The 26,929-nt window shown below is 30.9% G+C and overlaps 1 protein-coding gene across 1 annotated transcript in view; it reads right to left on the bottom strand.

Annotated features, from left to right (window-relative positions):
• The window catches only part of LOC129231353 (uncharacterized), a 93,703-nt gene that overhangs the window by 39,918 nt on the left and 26,856 nt on the right, over positions 1-26,929 (bottom strand). The window contains exon 4 of the mRNA XM_054865645.1: positions 26,224-26,400. Coding sequence (XP_054721620.1) covers positions 26,224-26,400 — 177 coding nt within the window. The remainder of the gene's footprint in view (positions 1-26,223; positions 26,401-26,929) is intronic.

Genomic DNA, 26,929 nt, shown 5'->3' with positions numbered 1-26,929 from the left:
CTGGGAATTTTGGATAAACTTCCTGCATCTTAATGGAGTGAAAACTTTATGAAAAAAAAAAAAAACATGAATTATTTGAATTTTCTCGATTTCTCTCATTTCTTTTACCATTTCCCTTTAGATAGTTATCTGTAAAAGTTGGACACTTTCTCAATGACAAACATCCTTAACACCTGCATTTTTACAGCTGTATAAAAACACCTAAGAATGGAAAGAAAAAAAAATGCAGAGCTATTCAAAATCTTTCAATTGAACAAAAAATTGAAACAAGTACAGAAAATCGTGTTGCAAAACAGGTATGACCCATTAAGGAAATATATTCCATAAGCTGTCAGAATCTGATTTGCCGCATCTTTCATATTCATTGGTTAAATAAAAGTAATCTTATTTGCTTCTTGTTAATTGATCGTTAAAAGAGGATTTTGACAGTTTAACTAATCACTATGTGACTGATACCACTAATAATGAGGTAAAAACGAATTAAACTCAGGTGTAGCTTTTGCACAACTTTCCTCTTCGTAATATACAACTTTATCTATGAGTCACTCTATATTTATCGTCGCATGCATGATATTCGCAATGTATGATTAAAATTTGTATTTGATTCTAGTATAATCATTTAGTTGATTTTTTGTCTATGTTTTAGTATCACTGATACTTATTTAACATTTTCTCTATTTCTTTGCTGAATATTCGTCAATGTTAAGGAAATTGACGGCTGAAAGTCGTTTCAACGAAGCAATTATCTTGATTGTCATCACGATCTTTTATATTTCATCACCAGGCTATGTATAGTTTTTATGCCTTTCACTTTCATCCAACATTCATTCTAACTCGTAAGCTGATCAAAGAGTATCTCGCTGGTTGTTGCCCTGCCTAAATCAATTCTTGTCAAGCGAGAGGCTATCAAACGCGACCAGTCATTACTTTAGGATTTTGTGATTTTTAGATTAGCACTTTCTCTTTAAACGGTGATTTTACTTTCGTCTGGAGATTAACCCTTGATTAAATCACTGCTTTGAATACGAACAAATGTGTTAAAAGACGGAAGTGCACCAGGTATATGGTGTCAAATTCACCTACATAAGGCTAGGTTGTAATATTTTCTCTATTTTTTTCTCTGGTTAAATTCACGGCCTCTTTCTTAAGCTATCTTCGGTCGTGCACGATCTATTAACCTTTGATCATTTCGACCTTCTGCATCTTCCTTAACGTAGCTTTGAATACATTAGCAAAAATTATTTTCAAAGGAATTGATTTTTCCGTCTCTCCACTTTTCTTGAATATTTCAGAAGCTTGGCTGCTAATTTAATTATATATTTGTGGTACTCAGATTTCTAACTTTATGTCTTTTCCTATCGATTTTTTTCTGGCTGTTTGCTACTATTTGGTAGGTTATGCTTTCTATGCCAATTTTTTTTTCTGTCTGAGGGGGGGGGGGGTTTACTTTTTTTTTAAATCCTTTGAGTCACAACGGTTTTGTTTAAAACCACCACATTTTATTTATTCATTCTTTTTTTTAGCCAATGGTTAAAGCCACTTTGTCAATTGGCTCGAAAAAAAAGAAAGAAAGAAAAAAAAATGGTGGCCTCAAACAAAAGCCGTGTCTCAAACGGTTCATAGATAGAGATTTCTTTAAATTAACAACATCATTCTGCTGCTAAAATGAACATTAGTTAATAAACTAATGTAAGATTCATAACACCAGTCTACAAAGTTTACCTAACAGTACAACAAACAGTGGATATAATTTTACCTCGATGGGTTCAAACTAGGTACACAGTTATTTTTCCTACATGATACTTGAAAGCAAATTTTTTTTCTATAATTTTATTCACAGAATGTCAAGATTACTTTTCAAAAGTTTTACCAAGCTGGAAATATCCAAACAAAAAATATATGTCTGTATATACTGTCTCACTGTACTCATTTCTCCCATACCTCTAGGACTAGCGGTTGCAAAAATAGAGGTCTTGCAGTGACAATGTAATCCGCTCTCCCTTGCCTTTTGTCATCAAACGAACCTCTTTACGTTTATTTATTTTTACCATAACAGCTCAGTGGACGTATTTCTTTTGGCATAAGTAACTTAAATATTCGAATATTTGCATTTTGTTTTTAATAAAATTTCGGGTGTCCGTCTCTTCGTTAACTAGTAATATCGGTTTACAACCCATATGCAAAGTTTCCTTTTTTAAAGATTCTCTAAATTCTAGTTGTCATTATTATTATTATTTTTTTTTTGCTAAAAATATTCTATTCCTAAAATTAAAAAAAAAATGCAATTGTAGATTTGTTTTTGTTAACAAAATTAACAGTTTTTAAAATAGCATCTTATTGCTAATCGGAACTACATTATATTTCTTAATTCTTTCTTTTTTCTGAATTCAGTTGTGCGGCATTTAATTAATCAATAAATTCGATTAAGTTATAACTCCTTCAATAAATTCGATCCAATAATTTTGATTAAGTTTCTCCTTTATCTTCCTCCTGCACATTTACTCAAAGTTTGACTACAAAAACAAAAACAGAAAATTTTCGCCTAATGATGAATAAATTAAATATTAAGTTGGCCATTTTCCCTTGAAACTGCTTTTTTTTTTTAAGTTGATCTCTTATATTTTACCAGCCACTTCAAGATTTATATTTGAAAAAAAAAAGGGATTCCATGTCTCTCAATGGATTCAAAAGTACATCAAACGTGCATGAGGTATTACTTTCTGCACGTTTGAATCCATTGGGAACCTGGTGTCCTATTTTTTCAAATATAAACCTTGAAGTGGCCACTACTGAAGCACTACTAAGCACTGGCCACTACTAGTATTGTTCAAAACCACCTTTTTGTTCAAAATTAGCATAGGTAAAACCCATCGAAGTGTGTCCTTTTTTAAACCAGCTATTCTAATTACCAACGTCAACACAATAGGTTCCGAATAACCATAATTATGTTGCAATAGTAAAATAAAATGAGCATAGAAGGAGATAGAAGGAAAGGAAATAATGTTTTATTATTATTATTATTATTATTATTAACTGAAATAACTTCATAACTTATTGTTAAAAAAAGTTAAAATTGAGGGTTAACTTAACTTCTAAACATTTTCATCTGCAAAAGTAAAAGATTTGCTTCCAGAAAAATCAATTATACGCAAACTTTAATTTTCTCAAAACATTTCAACATTTTTCTATATGAACAATAAACTTCCCTTTTTCAACAAGCAAGAACAAAGGCAGAGGCAAAAAAAAAAAAAAAAAATCGTTCCTAAGCTATAATTACGTAAGTTGCACATTTAAATTGTGTATTTTTAAATATAAATGTTTCAATATAGATCAACAAATTTTTTTACACGTATTTAACTTCTAAAAAAACTTTATACCTTTAAAATGAACAAATGAAGCATTCAGAGCTACTTTGGATCAAGTCAATTTCGACCTAAATTTACTTTAGCTCACAGCGTCAATTTATGAACGCAACATTTCCTTGCCGAAATCTATCTCGTTCAGAGTTAAAGTGAATGAAGTCGAATTTGACTTGATCCACTTTAGCTCTGAATGCCTTATATTTTGATCGAAACGAAATTTTTCTGGAAATTTGTGTAACTTTTCCATGGTCTTAAATAAATCAATTTGTTTCTGAATTTTATGCTTCAAAATCTCTTGAACTTCTTGCTATTGTATCTTGCTTTTTGCTGACGATTAAATTTTGATTAATTAACATAAATTTATTTTGAAAAAAAAATTGATTTTAAACCAAACGAAAATTTTATAAATTGATTAACGTAAAATTACAGCCCAATCACTAGATATTGAATACTGTAGTTTAACTTTTTGTAAAATCTAAATGGTTTGCTCCCATACTCGACATTTAAATACGGAATAAAAATAGCATTTTCTGTGCGATAAGACTCCAAACTGTCAGAAAATATTCAAAAGCTGATTTTAAAACGTAAAATACTTTAAATTGTTAAGCTTGAAATAAATTTTAATCGCAACACATTCTTAATTAAAAAGCCTGCACAAGTTTTAGTCCACAAAATCAGTATTGTAACTCAGTCTCCACTACTCACTTTCATTGAATCAATATTAAAATTTTTATGATTAGAATAAATTGCTTTTCTTAAGTCCTAAATTTTCCCAATACAATCATTGTAAAATATTATCTATTCAGAATTTTCTGAAAGCAGGTTTAGACCTTATTTTTAAGGGAAGTCTTTTACGAAAATTCCCTAAAAGATATATTTGAAACGGAGCAAAATTGCGATTAAACATGTAATTTACAGGGTGGCGACAGAAACTGAAAAAAAGTTCCCTGACTTTTCCCTGATTTCCCTGATTAAGTTCACCAAATTTCCCTGATTTACGTTACCAATAATAATGTTTTTTTTTTCTTTGCTCTACTTGAAATCCATTGTATGTTTGTATAAAATGCAGTATTTTAAACGTTTTAAGTTGTGTAAAGTTGAACTAAAGATATATTTTTAAAAGATGCTACTTTTTAAATAGAATGGTTAAAAAAAACATATCAAGTCAATTTTTTGGAAACAAAAACCTACAAAACATTATATTAAATTTTTCTACATGGAAAGATTAGAGAAAATTAAAAAAAAAAAAACTTTTCTTCCAGAAAACACTTAGCATAAAATTTTTAAGAAACTATTAAAATTACTCTTAAAAACATATGTGTATTTATGATAGAACTAAAAAGTAATTGAAATTATTTTGAACTAAGTTTTCAAACAGTATAATAATTGTTGCAAGAATAACAAGTAATAGTGAAAGAATAGAAGTAATGTAGTTATTCTTATATAACTAATTGACATATTTATGCAAAACAGATGAAACCATTTGACATCCATTCATAGGGAGCTTTTCTCTAATCAAGAACATAGGTTTTAATGAATGAATACAGCAGTTTGAACAATAAAAAAATAAAGATATTTACTTAAGTACACAAGTTAACTCTATTTCAAATGATTTCAGTATGTAACGGAAAAAAATCTTAGATTGCTTTTGTAAGAAATAACTTTGAAATGCCAAAAAAAAAGCAATTAGTTAATTTCAAAATATATAAAAGAAGAATACAACTTGGTTATAAAATAAAAGAATCATTTAAGTCTAAAGAAAAGAAAAACCTTTACAATCTACGGTGAAAACAAATAGTATAACGGTAAAAAACAAATTTTTTTTTTAATTGAAAGTTCAATTTTAGCAATTAAATTAAAAACGCGAGGAAGTAATAACGTTTAAGCTTTTATAGTATTAATTCAAAAACCAAAGATTTCTTCTTGAAATCGTGATTACAGAACGCTAATTACTTTGAGACAATGGAACAAAGGCAAAGGAGCTAAGGCATTAATGAAGGCTTCCTATTTGCCTGTATGGTTGTTAATTTTACGTAGCATTGAAAGCGTAAAAGGAAATTTCAAGCTAGGTAAAATAAAAAACCTAACAGACACAGAAGCAATTTTAGGAAGTTCATCCTGTGGTTAATAAGTAAGATTCAATACTTTAACGTTGAGGAAAAAAGATGCACAAATATGCGGCAGTGTATAATCGCACCTCATTAATTTTACTTTTTTTTTTTTTGAACAGAAAATTGGCGAAAAATGCATAGGGAATTGGAGTACTTAATTTGTAAAGCAAAAAAAAAAAATTTTTTTTTCTTCATAAAATCCATTTTCCCTGATTTTTTGTGATTTTTTCAAAATTCCCTGATATTTCCCTGACTTTTCCCAGATTAATAAAGTTCCCTGACTTTTCCCTGATCTCCCTGATTTCCTTGATCTGTCGCCACCCTGAATTAATAAGAAATTCAATTTTTCAGTCACATCACATGTAAGTATATTTCTACAATCTTAACTCAAAATGTGCACTAAAAATTTCATTTACATCATGAAATGCTTAAAAACATGCAATTTTCATTGATAAAAAGTATACGTAAACTCTTCAAATAATAATCTGAAGCACATACCTGGCAATCTGAAGCAAATCCCCCTAAATCTTTAAGATCAAACCCGTCTTTAAGCAGCGAAAAAAAATAAAAGCAATTGCAACATCATTCCGAAGCAAGGAATTTGATTATATCGTGGTTTCTAAGTCGGACAGAAAGACTAACAGCTGATCTGAAGAGCGACTCACAGTAATACATTGCACAAATGCCACAAGAGAGCAAGATGGAAAAAAAATCCTTTAAATTCTAATTTATGATTTTCATTGATAAAAAGTATACTTAAACTCTTCAAATAATAATATGAAGCACGTACCTGACAATTTAAAGCAAATCTCCCGAAACGTTTAAGATCAGCCCCGTCTTTAAGCAGTGAAAAACAACAAAAGTAATTGCGACATCATTCTGAAGCGAGGAGTTTGATTATATCGGCGTCTCCAAGTCGGACAGAAATTAGACTAACAGCTGATCTGAAGAGCGACTCACAATGCATTGCATAAATGCCACAAGAGAGCAAGAGGAAAAAATAATCCTTTAAATTCTAATTTATGATTTTCATTGATAAAAAGTATACTTTAACTCTTTATATTTTAATCTGTTGCACATACCTGACAATCTAAAGCCAATCTCCCAAAATGTTTAAGATCAGCCCCGTCTTTATGCAATGAAAAACAACAAAAGTAATTGTATCATCATTCTGAAGCGAGGAATTTGATTACATCGGCGTCTCCAAGTCGGACAGAAATTAGACTAACAGCTGATCTGAGGAGCAACTGACAATGCATTACAAAAAAAAAAAAAAAAGAGGGAGCAATGGGCAAAAATCCCATAAATTCCAATTTTTTTACTTACCCCTCTATGGGTAGGCAGTTTCTTCGGGGATGCGCAGCGAAAATAAGGTTCTTGTTGCTCATTGGGTTCCAGTAAAAAAAAGTTTTCCCAGCTACTACGCAAAAGTCACCTCTGCCAAAGAGGAAGCGAGGACTAAAAGTGAGTGACGCAGAGTGAGCTAGTCATCTCCACTTGAAACTACGTATGTTTGGGTTAACTGTTTGAAACAAATCAGGAGCTCTCAGCTGAGAAGGATCCTTGTGGGGCCACGGCGGCTATGAATGGCCGATTCAAAATAAACTCTCCGTTGGCTGATTTTGGCGATTATTTCACTGCAGACAGAGGCTATCAAGTGTTTTTTCTTCCTCTGATGTGTGCTTATTTACAGGAAGAAAACATATTTGAATTGAAAGTTTCTTTAACATTTGAAATGCTGCTGACAAATGAAATATTCACCAATACTTACATTGCGGTGTACTTTTCTTAATAATGAAACTATTCAAAATATTATTTTTCTGCATTCATGATTAAGAAATTAGACAAACCTCTTTCCTGGTTTGTATTAATTCTTTTTTGCGTTTTCTGTTGAAAAATAGTAGTAATAATAATTTGATTAAAATGAAAAAAATAAAAATAATAACAAAAATAAAAATGACGCAAATAAAGTCTAAACTGTCAAGAAAACACGTCATGTTGCTGTTTTAAGGCTGCTATGAAGCCTTTTCTCTACTGCAAAAATGCTCAATACACAGGCCCATCATTTGAAATTTTTCAGGGGGAGGGGGCGAAGCAGGCATACTCAACATAAATTTTACCAGAAAACAGCAAAATCCATGCCCACTTGTATGGAAAAAAAAGAATCTTTCAACGCCAGGGGGGGGGGGGGCAGAGGATTTCAATTGACCCCCTTACTACCTTAAATGACGTGCCGGTCAATTCAAGACAAAAAAGTCTTGAGATAGCCTTGAAATAGCTATGTTGTATTTTCTTGAAAATTTGCTTCATTTACGTTGTTTTTTCATTTTAATCATATTTTAGTTCAAAGCATATTTGATCATTTTTCATTTTTTAATAATGTACTAATAGTAATAATAGAAATAAAAATAATACTAATAATAGCAATAGCGGGAATAATAAAAATAGTTTATAGTAAAAACACACACATATAAAAAGACAAATAAATTTGTAAATGATAAAAGCTTTAAAGTTCAGAGAAAACAAGTTTTTAAACATAAAGTTAGGGAAAACTTGCAAAATAAATGCTAATTGATTTATTTTATGACTTAAGAGACTTATTTATAGCACTCCAAAACTGATGTTAAAAAAAAAGAGAAATAGAAAAGTTTACAATTCAGCTAGATAAAAAGTTTCGAAACGTTAAAGAAAATATCAGTTTTCCAAGATAAAGTTAGACGTAGAAACCTGAAGTAAAATATTTTCTTTTTCTAAGTATACACTATAGAGATCTTATCAAAATTGGGATGATTTATATAATTTTTAGCTTTAATAAAGAAACAATTTGGAGGAAATATAATAGCTATTTTTATAGATTAAATTGTGAATAAAACCTAAGAAATGTAAAATTTGTTTTCTTTTTCTAAAACAAGAAAACAAATGAACACGTAAGATATTAATTTTGTAAGATAAAAACATAAAAACCGAAGCGTTAAATAAATTTATTTTTATTTTGATCTGGTAAAATAATTAAAATTTAAAAGAACTGATTTTCTGTTTAGAATTAGAAAACTTGGAGAGACATCGTAATTGAGAAAAATACATAAAAACGAGAGCCATGTTTTGTTTATTTATTTATTTAGATTAGTAAGGGAATGTGGGGCAAAGTGAAATGGTTAAGTTGACTGAGTTTTTTCAAAATGAACAAATCGGAAATTTTCTTTTAAAATTACATAACAAAAATAAAGAAGTTTGTAGTTTGAAACGGTGTTTTTTTATTTTTGGCAGTAAATTTGAGTCTTCAAAAAAAGCGGAAAATTTTCACTTTTTTTTCCATGGAATAAAGTGAAAAATAAGATATTTTTCTAATGAAATATTTTCTATTTGATTGTAAAACATATTTTTGATCAAAAGAATCAGTAAATAAAAAGTTGAATGAATAACTGAAAAAAATAATGAAACAAAAAACGAATAATTAAATGAATAAATCAATTGATATATAATGAAAAATAAGTAAGCGAGTAAAAAAATGAATTAATAAGAAAATAAGTGAAAGAATGAATAAATATAAGTAAATTACTAACTGAAAGAATGTAAATGTATTAATTATTAAATGAAAATGTAAGTGATTTAGATTAAATGACTGAGTGAGTAAATGAAATAAACTATTTCACTTTGCCCTGTTTGTACTTGACTATACAAACGGGCCCCGCTATTGTCGAACCTGTCAAATTAGTAAGAAGGAGTTATTATTATTATTTTTTTTTTGTTTTAAATAGTAAAACACTTAGGGAGGAAGAAAGCAATTGCACTTTTTAAGCTAAAGTTATTCGTACCGAGTAGATGTTAGATTCATTTTAAATTTTGTTGTACTTTTTAACTCCTTTTATTGGGTAAAACTTTTGTTAACATAAACGAGAGAAAAGGAAAAAGATCCAAACCTTTCATGCACATACTGGCCCACAGTGCAAATATTAATGTACTTAAAATACACGGTTTAAAACTGTCTTAATATTACATTTCTTTACGGTGCACTACACAACATACATCTAATACAAATTTTTTTAAAAAAAGAAAGTCACTAGTATATTTTTACCTTTAAGGTATACTTTTGTATTTAGTAGTTGAAAGAAATAGCTGTCGGTCATCTGTATTTTAGAATGTAGTAATATTTTTCTCTTTACATTTTGGTATAAAAATAAATAATTGAGACATTTCAAGAGATAAATAACCATTATTTTAAATTCCTGGGATTATTCCCGAAATACATATATGTATATTAGGGTGTCCCAAAAAAATTAAAGTCGTTTTTTCAAAACGCATACCCTCTTATTTTTTTCCTTTTATATCAAAACCGTTGGAAAAAAAGTTTCATGCAATTTGAAGCACGGCAACCCGTGCCGACTTGCGCCTAAAGGCCTAAACGTGTAAATAGCACGTGTATTCATATAAGCAAGCGAATGCTGGCGACGCGATGTTTTGCAAAGCTCAAAACAGCTGTAAATAGTGCACAGAAAACAAATGAAAACAGAAAAACATATGTTGGGGGGAGGGGGGCTTATCCGTAGTAATTTGCAAACCGTCAAACATGTCAGTACGAATACATTCCGGTCAGCGAGCGCAGTATAGTCCTTCCATAGGGAACGAAACATGGCAGTGGAATTGCAAAGTTTGAAAAAAGGGATATTTTTAATAGGAGTCGTAAAACAACAAACTACGGGCTTGAAACTTCCCTCTAACGGACAAGTTCTGTCGGTTTTGTTTTATAACATTCGAGAAGTAAATTTAACCATCAGTGAAAGTGCAAATATCGCTATTCGGGAATGCATCATCTTTTGGGAAAAGGCACGCGTTCCCACCAAATCGCTGCGAAATTGTGTGAATAAACTTAAAAACCTGTATCAAATCTAGAGAGACTTACAAAAAAAATGCAGAGAAACTGCAAGAAGTATTCAGGCAGTGCCAACAAGAATTTTCAAGTAATTTAAACAATTTATTCAATATTGCACATGCTGATGCACTTCGGTTAATCAAAATAGAGGAAGATTAGACTGTTGCCTGCTTTGAGTGCTCAAGAATCAAAAGAAGATCGCTTATCTATAGTTATTTTATATGGATGTGACGGAACAATGCATTGCTGAGTCTAAACTGGATAATTCCACAGGAAAAGAACAAACACAGGCTGCTTGAAAGGCAGTTTTAGATTGGAATCTCGAAGACAAAGTTAAGTTGTGATATTACAGCTTCCAGAACAGGTCCTTTAAGTGGTTCTTGAGCTATTCTTGAGCAAAAATTTGATAGAGAAATGCTTTCCTTTGCTTGCCGCCATCATATATATGAACTGATCTATCTCACTTAAATACAGTGCTATGGAGGAGCTGCGGAGTTGTTCCGAACTGTATCCTAACTTGGAAAATTTACCTGACTTTTACCGTGCTGAACTTACTAATATTACGCTCAGGGATGACTATCAAGAATTGACAGAACTGCCTATCCTATTTTTAGGTTTAGATACAGAAAATGAATTTAAAATAAGACCACCGGGAGTCATGCACAAAGCTCGATGGATGGCTCGAGCGATTTACGAAGGAAAATGAAGCATTGTTTGATGTCTGCTTTTTGAAGTGACAATATACGTGAAACCATGGCTTCAATGCATTTTGACAGTCAAAGCACCTAAAAAAGATTTGTGCTTTTTGATAAAAGTGTACGAAAATGTGGACCCAATTATCTCAAAAGCTGCTCTACAAAAATTCATCCAGCTTTTATGGTATGGTCAATAATATTTCATTCCTTTATGTGAAAAAGACTGTCTCAAAGCTTAGTGCAGTAAACGATGCAGCTGAAAGAGCGGTAAAAATGATGCAGAACTTTCATGGTTTGCTAACAGCTGATGAGGAATAAAAACAATCTGTTACGTTGTGTTCAAGAGCAGAGGACGTTCTATTCTGACTGCAAAAAGCAAACATTGAATTAAAAATATGTACAGTAATGTTTCTTTTAGTCTAATATTGTTGTAAATATATGCTTTAAATAAATTGATGTCGCGTGTAGTAATGAATTATGCAGTTAGCAATTTTTCACACTGTAGTCGCCTTACAGGATTTTAGGTCCAACTTTGACCTCAAGTCGGCACGGGTTCCCGTTATTTAATTGCAATGGAACTTTTTTCTCATGTTTCTGAGGTGAAAAGGAAAAAATTTGGAGGATATGCGTATTCGATTTCACAAAATTTTTTTTCGCCATTATATCTTGGGACACCCTAATGTATATACTAGCTGAACCGGCAAATGTTGTTCTGGAATATGAATTATTTCTAGTGAACATTTTGGTTGTTAATTAAAAAATAACGAATTAATTGTAAGTGTGTGGCTATACAGGGTGAGTCTGAACTCTTTGGCAAAAGTTTAAGAGGTGTTTCAGGGGTAGATAAGAAGCAAAAACCATATAGGAACATATAGTCGCAAACGCAATGCTGACGCACTACATGCACACAAAGCCAGAAACTGATGAGTGCAAAACAGATCACAAATTTTTTACATAAAGACGATTTTATTTAACACTTTAGTTTTTAAGAAAGGTTTACTACAGTAACTCTAATACACACGTCGCAGTGACTGCTAAAATTTTGTCGAAATGGCTCGTTATTGCGACAGTGAGTGTTTTGTCGTTGCGACGCAGCTGCAGGTCGCAAATTTCAACAACAGCTTTAAACCATTCTGAAAAACTAAATTATAATATTTATATTCTAAAAAAATATTTGCATAAATTCGTCTTTGTGTAATAAATTTGTGACCTGTTTTGCATCCATCAGTTTCTGGTTTTGTGTGCATATAATGCGTCAGTGACTGCGTGTGCGACCGTATTTTCCTGGACGATTCTTGTTTCTTATCCAACCCTCTAACACCCCTTAAAGTTTCCCCAAAAGTTTAGACTCACCTTGTATATTAGATATCCATTATCTTATTGGACATTTTTCTTTGTTGCATTGTATTTGTTAACGAATAAAATTTTTGTAATTTAAGCAAGGCTTTTACATTGATTTTCAGTGTTGTTCCTTGATTCTTTTGCGGGGTATTTCAATAATTGGGAAATTCTTGATTAAAAATTAGGAGGGTGGGGGTAGGAGGGTCAAAATTTGAGGTTATAGGTATTTTTTGAGGCCAAACTTAAAAAAATACCAAAAAAGGGTTAAAAAAATAAAGAAGAAAAATCTGGATAGGAACACCCTAATTGCCCAACAGTGTGAAGTATACTTAACGACCGATTCTCATACATAAACAATTTCCTAAAAATTGGTCGAACCGTTTTGGAGGAGTGCAAACACAAACACCGTGACACGAGATTTTTATATATTAGGTATTCGATATCTTACTATACGTTTGTTGCCATTTTACTTGTTAACGAATAAAATGTTTGTAATTTAAGTAAAGCTTTTACACTGATTTTTAATTTTGCTCTTTGACTCTTTTGCTGGGGTACTTCAATAATTGGGAAATGTGCGATTAAAAAAGTGATGTAAAATTATATGATGTATTTTTATTCTAAATTTTTAATGGTGGTACTTTCGTTTGCTTGTGCATTTATTTTTCTTTGGACAGTAATTAAATAGTGAGAAAATATCTAGTGGAATAAAATATACAATTTAATGTTTTTTTTTCGGAATTAATATAAAATAATTCATAAGAAAAATAAATTGTATTTTCAATGCTAATGCTGGTAAAAATTATGCGCCTTTTTAAAGTACTAGGCAAAAATCGTTTTTAATTCATTTGATTTTTTTTTTTTTTTGCTACTTGTTGAGTTTTGAAAGTTTAAATTGGATTTTTTTTGTCGTTAATCTCATTTAAGTAGTTTGTTTCTTATACTTTACACGCACTCCCGTTTTTTTTAATGCGTTTGTGTTTAAAGTGCTACTGTTAAATAAAACAAGAATTTTAAAAAAGACATTTGAAAATTGAAGACCTCGATGCAAAAAGGAAATAGCTTCACTTGATAAAAACATTCAGGAATCACAATAAATGTTTAAAAAAAATTAATTTTAAATGTTTTGTCGTTTTGTCTTTACATTTAGTATGTTAGGTTCTACGGAACGAATTTCACAGGTATTTTAATAAAATGTAAAATGTCTTATAAATAGTTTTTATTTACATATTGGTAGGTTTCCGTATTACGTAAAAAGGTAATATCTTACATGACTGCAGATATCGCTTATCCGTGGTTGATACGTTACATATGGTAATATCTATTTTATTGAGATTTACATGGGGGGAAAGCATTTAGTCAGCAGAAGGCAAAGTACATCTCGAGCGAAGGTAGGAGTCAAACCCTCCATCTAAAGCGTAGGGTGTGGTGGGGGAAAGTGGTCAATGGGGTAAAGTGGTTATACGTCAAATAAATGACTATAGCTTGGAAATAAATGTTCGAATGAATGTGAAAATTTTATTTTAGGTTCGGGGAGTTAAAAACTACATTTTGAATACAAAATTTCCAAACCTGGCAAAATTTTAATTGGTAAAAAAAAATATTTTGTGTAAATATGAAAATTTTAAAAATCTAAACACCTCTTTTAACTTCTTTGGGAAATTTTGTTTGTTAGAATTATGAACAGATTGGCGGCACAGGAAGCTTTCTACATGTCTTAAGATCGCTTACTCATTAGCAGTTAGCTGAATATATTTTAGATCATTTTTTAGAACAATTTCAGTAAGATGGGGTAAAGTGGTCATAATATTAGGCTTAACGAATATTGTTCTTCTAATGTCACTTAAGAGTTATGTATAAGGCAGATATGAATTAAATATTAATTTCACTTAATATGTATTGTTTTTACCGCAAATGGGGTTAAATATACGAGTATATACGTATGCATACGCATATACTCGTGTAGGCACGTATACAAACGTATTCACATAAATGCACCAATAAATACGTATATGGGTATCTGCGATATGGGTATTTTTTATCTATGCAGATATACATTCGACTATACAAGTATATACTTGCTTTTACTCGTATGTATACGAACACTTATATACTCAGGTAGACACGTATATACACATACGTACTCGAGTAGATACTTACATACAAGCATATGACATACAAGTATACAGGGTTAGTTTAAACTCTTGGGAAAATTTTTACCAGGTGTTAGAGGGGAGGATAAGAAGCAAGAATCACAAGGAACATATGGTCACAAACACAATGCTGACGCGCTACATGCACGCAAAGCCAAAGACTGATGAATACAAAACAGGTCACAAATTTGTTACACTAAGACAATTTTGCACAACATTTTAGGTTGTAAGAAGGTTTTAAAGCGATTGAAGAAATTTGCGGCCTGCAGCTGTAATGCATGCGTCGCAATCACAAAGCACTCTCTGTTTTAATAACGAGACTTTTGAAAAACTTTCATCCGTCGCTGCGCCTTTGTTGCGATGCGTGTATTAGAACTACTACGGGCCGTAACTTTTAAAAAGTGCTCTAAATATTTCTTAAAAACTAAATTTTGAGTAAAATCATCTTTGTGTAAAAAATTTGTGACCTGTTTTGAATCCATCAGTTTCAGGCTTTGTGTGCATGTAGCGCGTCAACGACAATAAACTCCTTATTATTCTTTGCTTTTTATCCTCACCTCTCACACCCCTTAGATTTTTGCTCAAGAGCTTGGATTCACTCTGTAGGCATACATGTATGTAAGCGTATATACTCGTGAATACATATATGTACTGATTGACGAGTATGTACGGACACATAAATGTACGTATATACGTTTTTTCAGGTATATAATTGTGTTTACACGTATACATACGTATATACTCGTGCTTCCATATATACGTGTATATACGTGCGCGTACAAACACGCACTGGATGCATCCACGAATTAACTCGTGTATACCCGTATATACATTTATGTACAGTTATGTATATACCCACATGTACACTTGTACATATATGCGTATATACGTCTATTATACATGTATATACTCAGGTATGCACGGTATCTACTCATATATGAACGTGATTACTCATGTTTACACGACACGTATATACTCTTGAATACACGCATATATTAGTGCATATGCTTGTAACCATAAAAATAACTGAAATATACAAATATTAGGGTTATTTAATACGGTTTTGCATGTATTTTTAACTATGACCACTTTACCCCATGCTATGACCACTTTCCCCCATCCCATGGGGTAAAGTGGTCATAAATACAAAGGAAAAAGAAAGTGTTATAAAACTAATTAAATCAATATTTTTTTTTCTAAACTTCAATGTACTGTGTTCTTTAATAATGCAATGTAAAATAACAACAAAAAAAGTTGAGGTGTTTAAATTATTTGTTGTATTTATTATCCACCAAAGTTGAAAACCTACGATTTTATGACCACTTTACCCCACCAGACCCTATCAAACCGTAACTCAGACCACTTGACCACACACTTTTTTTAATCACATGTGACGCCATCAGTATTTACTCTTACGCGTTGCCGTCGCTGTATAGCTCCATAAAAATTGGTTGGAACGTTTACCATTGGCTATGGCTCTCGTAATAATAATAAAAAAAAGTCTGATTTCACAACATGAGTTGCTTTTAGATAAGTGTACAACTGCTGTGATCGGGAAAAAAATTTATTGTAAAAACTACAGTGTAACTGAAAATAAACAAATTTTTACACAAAATGCTTTTATGACAATTTAATTAATTATATTGTTTAAACATTCAGTCATGACTTCAACAGTATCCTTAAATTTTTACAATAACGTCAGGCCTCTCTTTTCTTTTTGAAATTATTTATTTGCAATTTATGTTTTTAACAGCATTTTATTACCAAACAATGTTTATGTAAACAAATGCTTATTTCGTACTTCACTTCCTTGCTTTAAAAATGTATTCTGCATTTTCTGATCACCATTCATATACAATGTTTCACAAAGCACTTTTTACTTCCTTTTTACAAAAAAGGAAGTATTGTATTCGCAAAAAAAATTTCACTCAAAAATCGGCATGAATTTCCATTTTGCTCAACCCCAAATTATTGTTAAGTTTTTTTTTTCGACCCGAACACACGTGGATAAGTGCCTAGGAACGTATAGACATCCGAAATACCCATTTTGACGATCCCCCATTTAATTACAACGAGTTTTCTCGTGACGTCGTATGTACGTATGTATGTGCGTATGTATGTGCGTATGTGTATATGTATGTATGTATCTTACATAACTCAAAACGGTATGTCCTAGAAAGTTGATATTTGGTACGTAGACTCCCAGTGGGGTCTAGTTGTGCACCTTCTCTTTTGGTTGCATTCGGATGTTCCTAAGGGGGTCTTTTACACCTTTTTTGGGGGAAATCATTGTTAATTTCAACGTTAACTAAAGAGGTGTTATAATTTGTGAAACACATGGCGATATATCGCCAAGCTTTTGGCCGCCAAGTTTTGTCGCCAACTTGGCGAAAGATTTGGCGATTTTTTTTAGATTTGTAAACCTTGTTTTAATTCGGCCAATGTTGGTGATATTTAAAGAGTTAACCTCTGAATCACATTAAAATTGCCAATAATGGGGAAATAAATCTGTGTAAAACGTTTTTTTCTTCGGTTCGCAAGAAACTAGGGGTGAAAATATTTAGTGTTTCCTTGCTTACTCCAAGTCACTATTATCATTAAATTGGAGTAAAAGGAAGTCATGTGATGCACTCATCAGCTCGTTTCTTATAACTTTTTACACCCCATAAATTATTGTTACAGAAAAAAAAAATGCGAATGACCGCGGAAGACATCAAAGAAAATAATCCGCTCGCCCATAGTCGGTAGTTTACTGTCTGTAGAAATCTATGTAAGAGTTTTCCTGCTACTGAGTACGCTGCTAATCTCGAAGAACTTCAATGAACATGTGCAGGATTTCTTCAAACATTAGTTTAAGGTGATCCATTTAAGGTTTTGACGCTTACTTCCTACTCTGCGCACTCAATTTTCTGTTAAACATTCCTCTGCCGGATGTACCCTTATGATCATATATCAGAACTGCGGGTTGTGCAAAGGACATATTATCCTCGGTAGTTAAGCGAGAGAGAGCATTGGAGTCATTTGGCGGTTCAAAAATGTTTTGTGAAATTTAAAACTTTTTATTCACTTTCATCAAAACCTAAATTGAAAATCAGCGTAAACTATAGTTTTTTGCGGAGGAAAAATTCCATATGTTTTATCTGGACGTTTTACTTATATATTGTTACACATGGTATAAATAAATATTATTCTTATGTTTTTATACGATAAATTGATTGTAATCTACTTGTTAAAATCGGAGTTTACTCGATCAATTTTCTTTCAGAAATACGTCACGTTTTAAAGATTTTCATTTAATACTACTACTACTTAACTATTTTGCATTTTGAAGTGGAACTTTATGAGTTTGGCAGAATTGAATAGATATCGTCAAATTGGCATTATATTTTGCGGCTTGTTTTTGGCGCGAGCTATGGCAAGAAATCGCCAAGTGTCACTAAGAGTGGCTACATTTGGCGAGTTTTCGAACCTAAAAGAAATGTAAATATCTGTTCGTAAGTACGATATTTAATATAATAGGCCATAACTAATTATAAATTGTAAAATTTAACCCTGAATAAATTTAAAACAGCATCTCAATCGTGTCTAAATTACTTAAATTATGTACTATTAAGAAAATGTTATTTTCAGAGAGCTCTAAGAGAATGTTATTTTATTAAAAAGTAAAAGCAAAAAAAACTTATTTTGACCAAGCGCTATTTAATTCTTTAATTCTATATGAAATACTTCTTGTTCTAAGTTTCAATTTCTATTAATATTTAAGATAACTCTTTCGGGGAAATAAATTATTCTACTAAAATAAATGAAAAACTGTGGTTGCAGAAAAAGTTCGAAAAAAATATCAGTGCTTAGTTACAGTCTTACTTTAATTTCAGTCCTTTTAATTGCACTTAAGCTCAGTTTTATTTAGTCACTTTACTATAAAAACAATACATGTTTAAGGAAATCAATGTTTAACTAATAACTGCCTTATAAGTTAGGGTTAAGTGACTTTAGAAGATACGTTAAGTAAAATCATATGTCCACTTTACCCCATCTTACGTAAATTGTTTTATCATATATGATGTACTGAGAAGTAAAGGGGTATAAGTGCCGGAATTAAAAATTTGGAGATAACCAGTGCAAACCGTCTTCTAGTTTGGGACAATAGAAAGTACAAATAGTCCTGTTAAGCACTGCAAATACATCATAATTTAGGGGGAAAAAAAGAAACAATGGAAGCCTATCTAGGATCTAAACTTTGAATGCGTTTTGCTCAAACTTTTGAAATGTCAAATTACATCCTTTTGCTTCTCACGGTGTCATATATAAACTGAATGCAGCTAGCTGCTAATGAAGAAGTGTTTTTGAGTAGTGTGGAGTGTTCTGTGCAACCATTGAATATTTTAATAAACAATTTCACGTTTAAGGAAAATTTAGAGACGTTCAGATTCTAAAATGTTTCATGAGCAATCCGAACGACGACTTTCACTAAATAAAATACTGCCAGTAATCAATGTTTAAATGTAAAATGTCCCAATTATTAAAATCTAAAGAAAAATTTTACACTCGTTCGAATATTTTTGCTAAGCTACAGCATTTATTTGATGTATGACCACTTTACCCCTTTGACCCCTTTTGGCTACCATACCCTATTCAATGAAAAGTAAAACATTTAAAAGAAAAACTGATTTCAGACTCTTTTTTTTTTTTACTTCGTTTGACGAAAGACTGTTCATCCGTAAGCTCACTGAAAGGGAAAAATGTTCCTTGTAAGCTCGAAACATATGTATATCGTATAACTAGTATGTGCTCTTAAAGATTTAATTAATTAATTAATCTTTTTATGTCTGTTATTATTATTATTATAATTATTTCTATTACTATCATCATTTCATTTTGGTGAGCTTTTTCGTGCTTCATAATTTGCCACTGAAAAAAGGGGGGAAACATTAAATGAAACCATTCATTTTTTTTCTTACACTGCTACAAACCGTTCCTGTTGGAAAAAAATATTTAAGCTTATCATTTATTTCTTGAAGATAAATTCTTTTCGCGCAAACTGCAACGGAAAAATAACACTGTGGCAAAAATCCAGGACTTTTATTTCAAAAACAATATACTATTTCGAGCCAGTACGAAAATGCGTTCTTGATGCCTTATTATTTCAAACAATGCTTTTTTGATATGTATTTACTCTAACTCTTAATTAACCTATTTACTCTTTGAGTTTTGGAGTAATTTAGTGAGTCAAGTTTTAAAAGCAAAATTTTGAACATTTGAACAAGGGCATTAATTTAAAAGAAGTAACCCCCCTTTTTTTTTCATCAACTGTTCCTCCTCAAGAATATAATGAAAACTTAAGTACATGTAACCGGAAAAAAAAACCGCCAGAAAAAAAAACACGTTCACAGATCAATTCTTTTCCCCCTTATATTAAATTGACTAGGACTAGTCTTGCTGGGCCCAGAGCTTGTTGCTGGTAGTCACTTTTGTATTTGTATTTGTATTTATAATTTACGAATGTTTTATAATTTATACATTTTTTTGAGATTTAAAAACTTTACAGAATACAGTTTAACAGGCTAACAAAATTAAATTTCCTATATATTATTTTATACTACACTGTATGTAAGTCTAATGCAGAAAATGCCATTCCCCTACTTGACTTCACTGTCAGTAAAAAAAAAAAAAATAAGGAAAAATTATTTCTATGCAAATAAATACTAAATTTGCATTTTCATATTTCTCATTTCAAAATATTGAATAATAAAATACAAAAGAAGTATTTTAAGTTTATATTTTATTATGTGTACTTACATTTTATTCTGTTTATTTTCTTAAAATAACTGTCCATAGTAACGAAGGAGAAGATTAATGTAAATAAGTCCTTCTTTCTTAACCTTGAATTACGAAAAGAGTTAATGTAAAGAGTAAGTTTTTCCAAAAAAATTTTGATGCATTCCCTTTTTAAAACTAATAATTCAGATATGCTTTGTTATAGGGAGCAGTCTTCTCAAATGGAAAGAAGGAAGTTTTTTTTTGATATCCATGAGGCAATCTTGTCTTAACACTTTTTTGAGAACAAGAAAAAGAAAACAAATTTATGTTGTCCGCATCGTTCTCCGAAGAGACATCGTTCTTAGTACGATATTGCCAATGAATACTTTGTTAAAACAATCTCTTTTACAACTTCTCTAATTTCCAAAAACAAGCGCATACGGTAAGCGCATACTCACTATAAAATCAAGTTAACTTAATCTGATAATAAAAGCAATCCAGTTAATTCTTAAAGACTTTTTATGTGCATTAAAGCGCTCTTTCACCCTACAGAGTCAGGTTTAATTGCCTAAGCATGTTTCTGATGCCTTCAAATCTCTTCAGATGATTCCAAAGGGTTAAGTAAAAACAGCTAAATTTTAAAAGAAAACTAGAAAAAAAAATCAACTACTTTTCAACATAAAATTTTATTTTCATTATTAAGTATTTGAAAATCTACATAGTTATGTTTTTTACTTTTAAAATTTATTCAGCGTTGAAACAAATAAAGATATCTCATTTGGAAACGAAAGTAATTTAATTTTAGATGCATTCGTTGGGTAACTACATTCAGCTTTTTTTTAAATCAATGCCTAAAATTTTTCCGAATAGTAAAGATGTATCGTGGTTGAATATTTGTTTAACGAAGCTTTTAGTTTTTAATACCCACGTTATACATCACAATCTTTCTAGTCATACTCTCATTTACAACGCTTAAAAAACTTTGAATAGTTATTCAGCTTTTCTAAACCCATGCCTTATTTCGTTTCAGAATAGTAAAGATTTATTGGGGATGGTGGTTAAATATTTGTTTAATAAATCTTTTAACTTTTAATACCCACGATATGCTTCACAATCTTTCTAGTCATACTCTCATTTACAACGCTTGAAAAACATTGAATTGTTATTGATGCACAAATACAAAATGCAAACTGCATTTTCGACGCATTAAGGTTTTATTTCCAAGGCCGCGAGTTATGATGAACGTTGGATTTTCATTATACTATTCTTAAACTATTACAATCTATAGAGATTTAATCATACAGCGGTATTCTTATTTACAGCAGCTATGGAGTATTTGTGAATGATCCGCAGGGAATATACCGCTATTCAGTATAACGAACATTCAGTATAAAGAGCTTATTTGGTCTATTTAAAAGTTTTAGCAAATTAATAGACGTGAAAATTGTTTTCGTAGCTACTACAGTTGGTTCTCTGCTTAACGATGTTCTATTTAACGTCGTCTTTTCACGGTCCCAGATGGTCCACTATAGTGTTAAAAGCATTCTATTTAAGGATGCTTTCTACTTAAGGACGATTTTTTGTGGTCCCTTGAAAGTCGTTAAATAGAGAGCGAACTGTATCTGTTAAAAAGGGATTACATCATATCCACTACTTTTGAGATAAAAGATTGTAATAGCTATAAAAATTATACCCATGCAGTTGGTTTTGTTCTTATTATGATACTGTATCTGTATGCTTTAACACGATGTTTATTCGAGATTAGTCATGCCTATATTTCCGTACACACATGCATCAAATTTAGGATACAAGTTCTTTTATTTTTATTTCTTTATCTTAATTAATATGTTTTTTTTTCTCAGCAAAATTGATTATCTTAAAAAAAAAAAACAGCGCTTCCATAAAACTCTTGTCCATCATGCAACATCAGTCCGTCAAACATCATCTTTCCATTTTATTTGTACATACAAATGAAAAGAAAATATCAAGAAAACTAAAAGTGAGGCCGGTTCGTATCGCGTTTTCCTTTTCTTAGCATAGATGAGAACGAATATAGGAGAATGTGGGGTAAAGTGAAATATTTTTTCAGTTAGCAGCGCCACCTATTTAGCAATATTTAAACCATGTTCTCAAACACGTAATTAAGTCTAGTCAAAAAATAAAAAGCTCAAAGATGATGAGAAAACATAATGCAAGTGATATTCAGAATTTAATGCACACATTGCAAAATTTTTATGTTTATCAAAATTTATTTTTATTCTTATACAATTATAAAGTTTTTGCAATCAACATTTGAAGTATTAATTGAGGTCTGCTGGTGTCAGGTGCAGTACTTATTTAGCTAATAATAGGCATGTTTTGATTTTTAATGTTTCATCAAACCATCAAGTGCACGCGGGGCAAAGTGAAATAGTTAATTTCGTTTACTTATTCATTCATTTATAAAATCACATGATGATTCATTCATTATTTAGTTCATTTATATTTCTTCACATATTAATTTACATATTTAATCATTCATTCATTTATTTTATTATTCATTCACTCATTTATTGTTTCTCATAAGATGATTAATTAATGTATTCGTTTTTTTTTTTTGTTACATTATTTATTTATTTAGTATTCCTTCATTTAGTTGTTTATTGAATTGATGCAAAAGGTTTTTAATAATCTTATAGAATTAGTTCATTCGAAAAAGATTCTATTAATCGTCTAAACCTAATTGTTAACTAAACCTCCGCTTAATGTGATCTTGGTTTACAATATCAATCGTTAAGTGTTATCAAAATCACTTGGTGCCGATTTTTTCTGTAATTTTGAATGTTAAGTTATAGCTTTATGTAATTATTATATCGTTCAAAACTATCAGTTTTTGAATCAGAGATTGGTGTTTCTGTTACAATGATCAGAAACTCCTTTTTCCATTCAATATTTTTCTAAAAACGTTGACCAGAAAAGTAAAATATGATAGAAAATCCTTCAGACATGACATCTCAAGAGTCTGGGTCATGGATGGAAATTGATCATTATATCGCTGTAATTTCTACATAAACATCAGAAGATTTTCAGATTGTTATAGGAAAACAAACGTATGATTGAATTTATAAGCAGGGTTGCGGAGTCGGAGTCGTGGAATCGGAGTCGGTCTGATTTTGAGTTAAAGACGTCAGAGTTGGTAGTCGAATATTTAAAATTCCAAGAAACGGAGTCGGTCATTTTTCCTCGAAGTCTGCAACTCTGCCGGTGATGTTGGAGTCGGAGTCAGACTGGTTTTGGTGTAAAGGAGTCGGAGTCGTTTATTTTTCCTCGAAGTTCACAATTCTGCCAATACTTGCAATGTCAGAGTCGGACAGATTTTGGGGTAAAGGAGTGGGAATCGGAATCAATGGCTCAAAAAATCTCAAAGTCCCAAGTTGGAATAGGAGTCAGTCATTTCTCTCCGACCCCGCAGCTATACTTATCTATAAGTGAGATTGAGAATGCCTTAATATTGAGCCACCTCCTACCCCTGAAATGAGGTTTGCATTGAAAGCGTTGAAACGTGGAGTACAACGCCGCTCTGAGGACTTTAAAAAAAATGATTACGGGATATTTATAAACAAGCTTCCGTAAAAATGGAGATAGTCAACATTTAATGATTTTTTTCAAAATAAAGAAATTCTTTTATTCCTTTATGGAAATATACAATATGACTCTATTCATTAAATTTTGAAATTCAGTATATATGTGTCTTAAATAGGTAAAGTTAAGCAATTTCGTTTTTAATGATTATTTTACAATGAATTAAAGAAAAAAAAAATAAAGAAGTTAGTGTAGATGTTTTTAAAAGAATCGATATGTTTCCTGAAATATAAATCATCTTCACTAAATTTTAAAGTTTTCCAAGAGGTTTGTCAATTGATTACAAATGCAAAACTTTGGTTTTTATGAAATAAAATAGGGGGGGGGGCTACAGTTGGACAATTTTCATGCGTTTTATTATAATTTCTTTAATTTTTAAATAGAGTTTAGATACTGGATTTTATTTTGCTACTATTCAGCAGTAATGTTTTCCAAAATGCTTCCTTTTTACGGTAGAATGACAAAAATGGGCAATACTGATGGAGTCACAAAAGACACTGTTCTACTGTTATCGCGTCGAGATGTCCCGCTGCACCCCCGAAGCAGTATTTCCAAATCAAGAGTCAAAAGTTGCACAGCATTCATGAATGAAATAAGGAGCATTATACATATGTGAAGAAGAAAGTTTCAGCTTTAAATTAACTCATTGATACTGATTACTGAACAAAAACTCATGCCTCAAATTCACAAAAGTAAAACTTTCATGGTTTTTCTAACAGTGATATAGTAAGAATAAAAAAATGCTGCTACTCCCCTGCTAAATGAAATGTGGCAGTGGCTAGTTTCCTCGGAGTTACAATATATTTTAGCTAAGATTTGTCATAATTTTCAAAATTTTAGTAGTTCAATAATTTGTCCCACTGTGCCTCGTGTTTTACTGTGTCCCCCTATCTCCAACATTAGAAATGCTTAAATGTAGCTGTAGAAAATAAATAACTAATATGGGGAGAAAATAAAATTGGCAGTGTTCAAATAATCCCTCTTCGTTGTGTTACTGGATTCAAGGTATTGCATGGAGAATCATTTATGCTTAGCCACTAAAATCTAAGAAAAATATTCTATTTTTAACCAGCGAAATCTGCTTAGAATCTTGAAATCCAAAGAAGCGGAAGATATTTGTGATCGCGTCCGGAAAGGGGAAAACTTGTTTTTCTTCGATTGCTTCGATTACTAAAAATAAAATGAATTTAAAATGAAAATATAATAATTGAAGGAATTAAATAAGTATGAGTCTCATTAATGTTGAAATCATCATAAAATACTCAAACATTTCTTAGGCAAATATTTGGGCATAAAAACATTTTACTTATACTAAAAAGTAGGGAGAGCTGATATTGTTCGAATCCAAATGACAAAGTGTGTGTAAATGACTGAATTTAGAAATCAATGTTAATCAAACTCCGTTTGAATTAACCTAAAATTAATTTTTTGAACTATAACTAAGATCAAGTTCAGTCAGTATCAAGTGCTGTAGGTAGTTTTAAGTTTGAAAATCATTTATGCAATCTAAAGAAGGAAGAAAAAAAAACTTAATTTCAAGTATCATAACAAGTTATGTACTTTCAAGTTTAAAATCAAATTATGCAATATTACACATAAGAACAAATTATGTCATTATTTTCAAGTTATAAGGACAAATTAAGAAGCTTCGATAATAATCTATCGAGAACAAATTGTAAAGCTTAATTAAATTTAATTATTCTTTTAAAGATAGTATTTAGTACTACAATATTTCTTTTAAATATATTATTAAACATTAAAAAAATCCTGTTACGTTGTTTAAACAACCAGTAACTAACCTGTTGCATACATTATTTTGATAAAATTAATGATTTTTTAACCTTTAAATATTTTTTTAAAAATACTCAAAATTGAAGAATGCTTTCAAATTTTATTGATTGTTGCATTTACGTGAATTTTAAGTTTACAACAAAGTGTTCAAATTAGTTGAATAGCTTTACTTTAATTACTTATTTATTTCTACAAATAATATATCATTGATGAAAAAAATACAAGTATCGCACATGTATAAAGATTTTTATAAAGTTTAACACAATTACATGTGTGTTTCAAAAATTACAATGCACTCAAACCTCTGTTTGTGAAATCTTTTTTTGTGCGATTTTTTTTTTTTTTGTGCAATATATAAATGTTTAATCAAATTGGGACTTGACGAAATTACTTTTTAAACAAACGAAGTTATTTGTAAAACAAACCATTTTTATGCGGTTCCACCGCACAGTTTGAGTGTATAAGCAATTTCATTTTCCACATCTATGATTTCCTTTTATGTTGACTTAAAACAACACTTACTTTTTAAGGCGTTTGGGTATTCTGGGTAAGTCACAGGAGCGTATTCTTGTACATGAGGCACTTCAGGCAACGTATAGTAGTAACCGTAACTATTATCGAAAGGCATTACGTAATTAGGATACATAGCTGGTGCTTCGGCCGGGTTGTAGAGAAGGTACGTCGTTGGATACCAAACCCCTAGAAAAAAAGCATTTTAACGATTATTTATTGACTCCATATTCAATATTACATTCGAACAATTAATCTAGTTACTATTCTTTCTTAGTAGTTGTACCAAAGATAATATAACTTATTAGGAAACCACAGTAATTGTGTAAAAAGGAAAAACTATTAAACAGGCAGCAATCGAAAAGGCATATTGAAACTTCTTCTTTTTTTTTTTTTTTTTTTTTTTGCGGTGTTAATTATTTTAGCTACTCCCCCCGTTGTTGAAATTTTGAGGGCTTAAAATGTGCCGAAATTTTAAGAAAAGTCACTAAATTTGAAGACTTGCTGAGAAATGAAAAATACCACACGACTTCACCATCTACATGTGGCAGGACATCCATCTGCACAGCTTGTGAAAGATGTCTTCCATTTTTCAACAAAACTCGCCAAATTTGGTGAATTTTCATGAAATTTTGGCAGATTAGAATATTTTGATAACGGGGAGAAGAGGGTACATAATTTTTGCTTCCAGAAACGTGTTTTACTATGCTATTTCGAT

The sequence above is a fragment of the Uloborus diversus genome, chromosome 10 (genome assembly GCF_026930045.1).
Source record: "Uloborus diversus isolate 005 chromosome 10, Udiv.v.3.1, whole genome shotgun sequence".
Taxonomy (NCBI): domain Eukaryota; kingdom Metazoa; phylum Arthropoda; class Arachnida; order Araneae; family Uloboridae; genus Uloborus; species Uloborus diversus.
The sequence above is the reverse complement of the archived record's forward strand: the minus strand, read 5'-3'. Positions and strand labels throughout refer to the sequence as shown.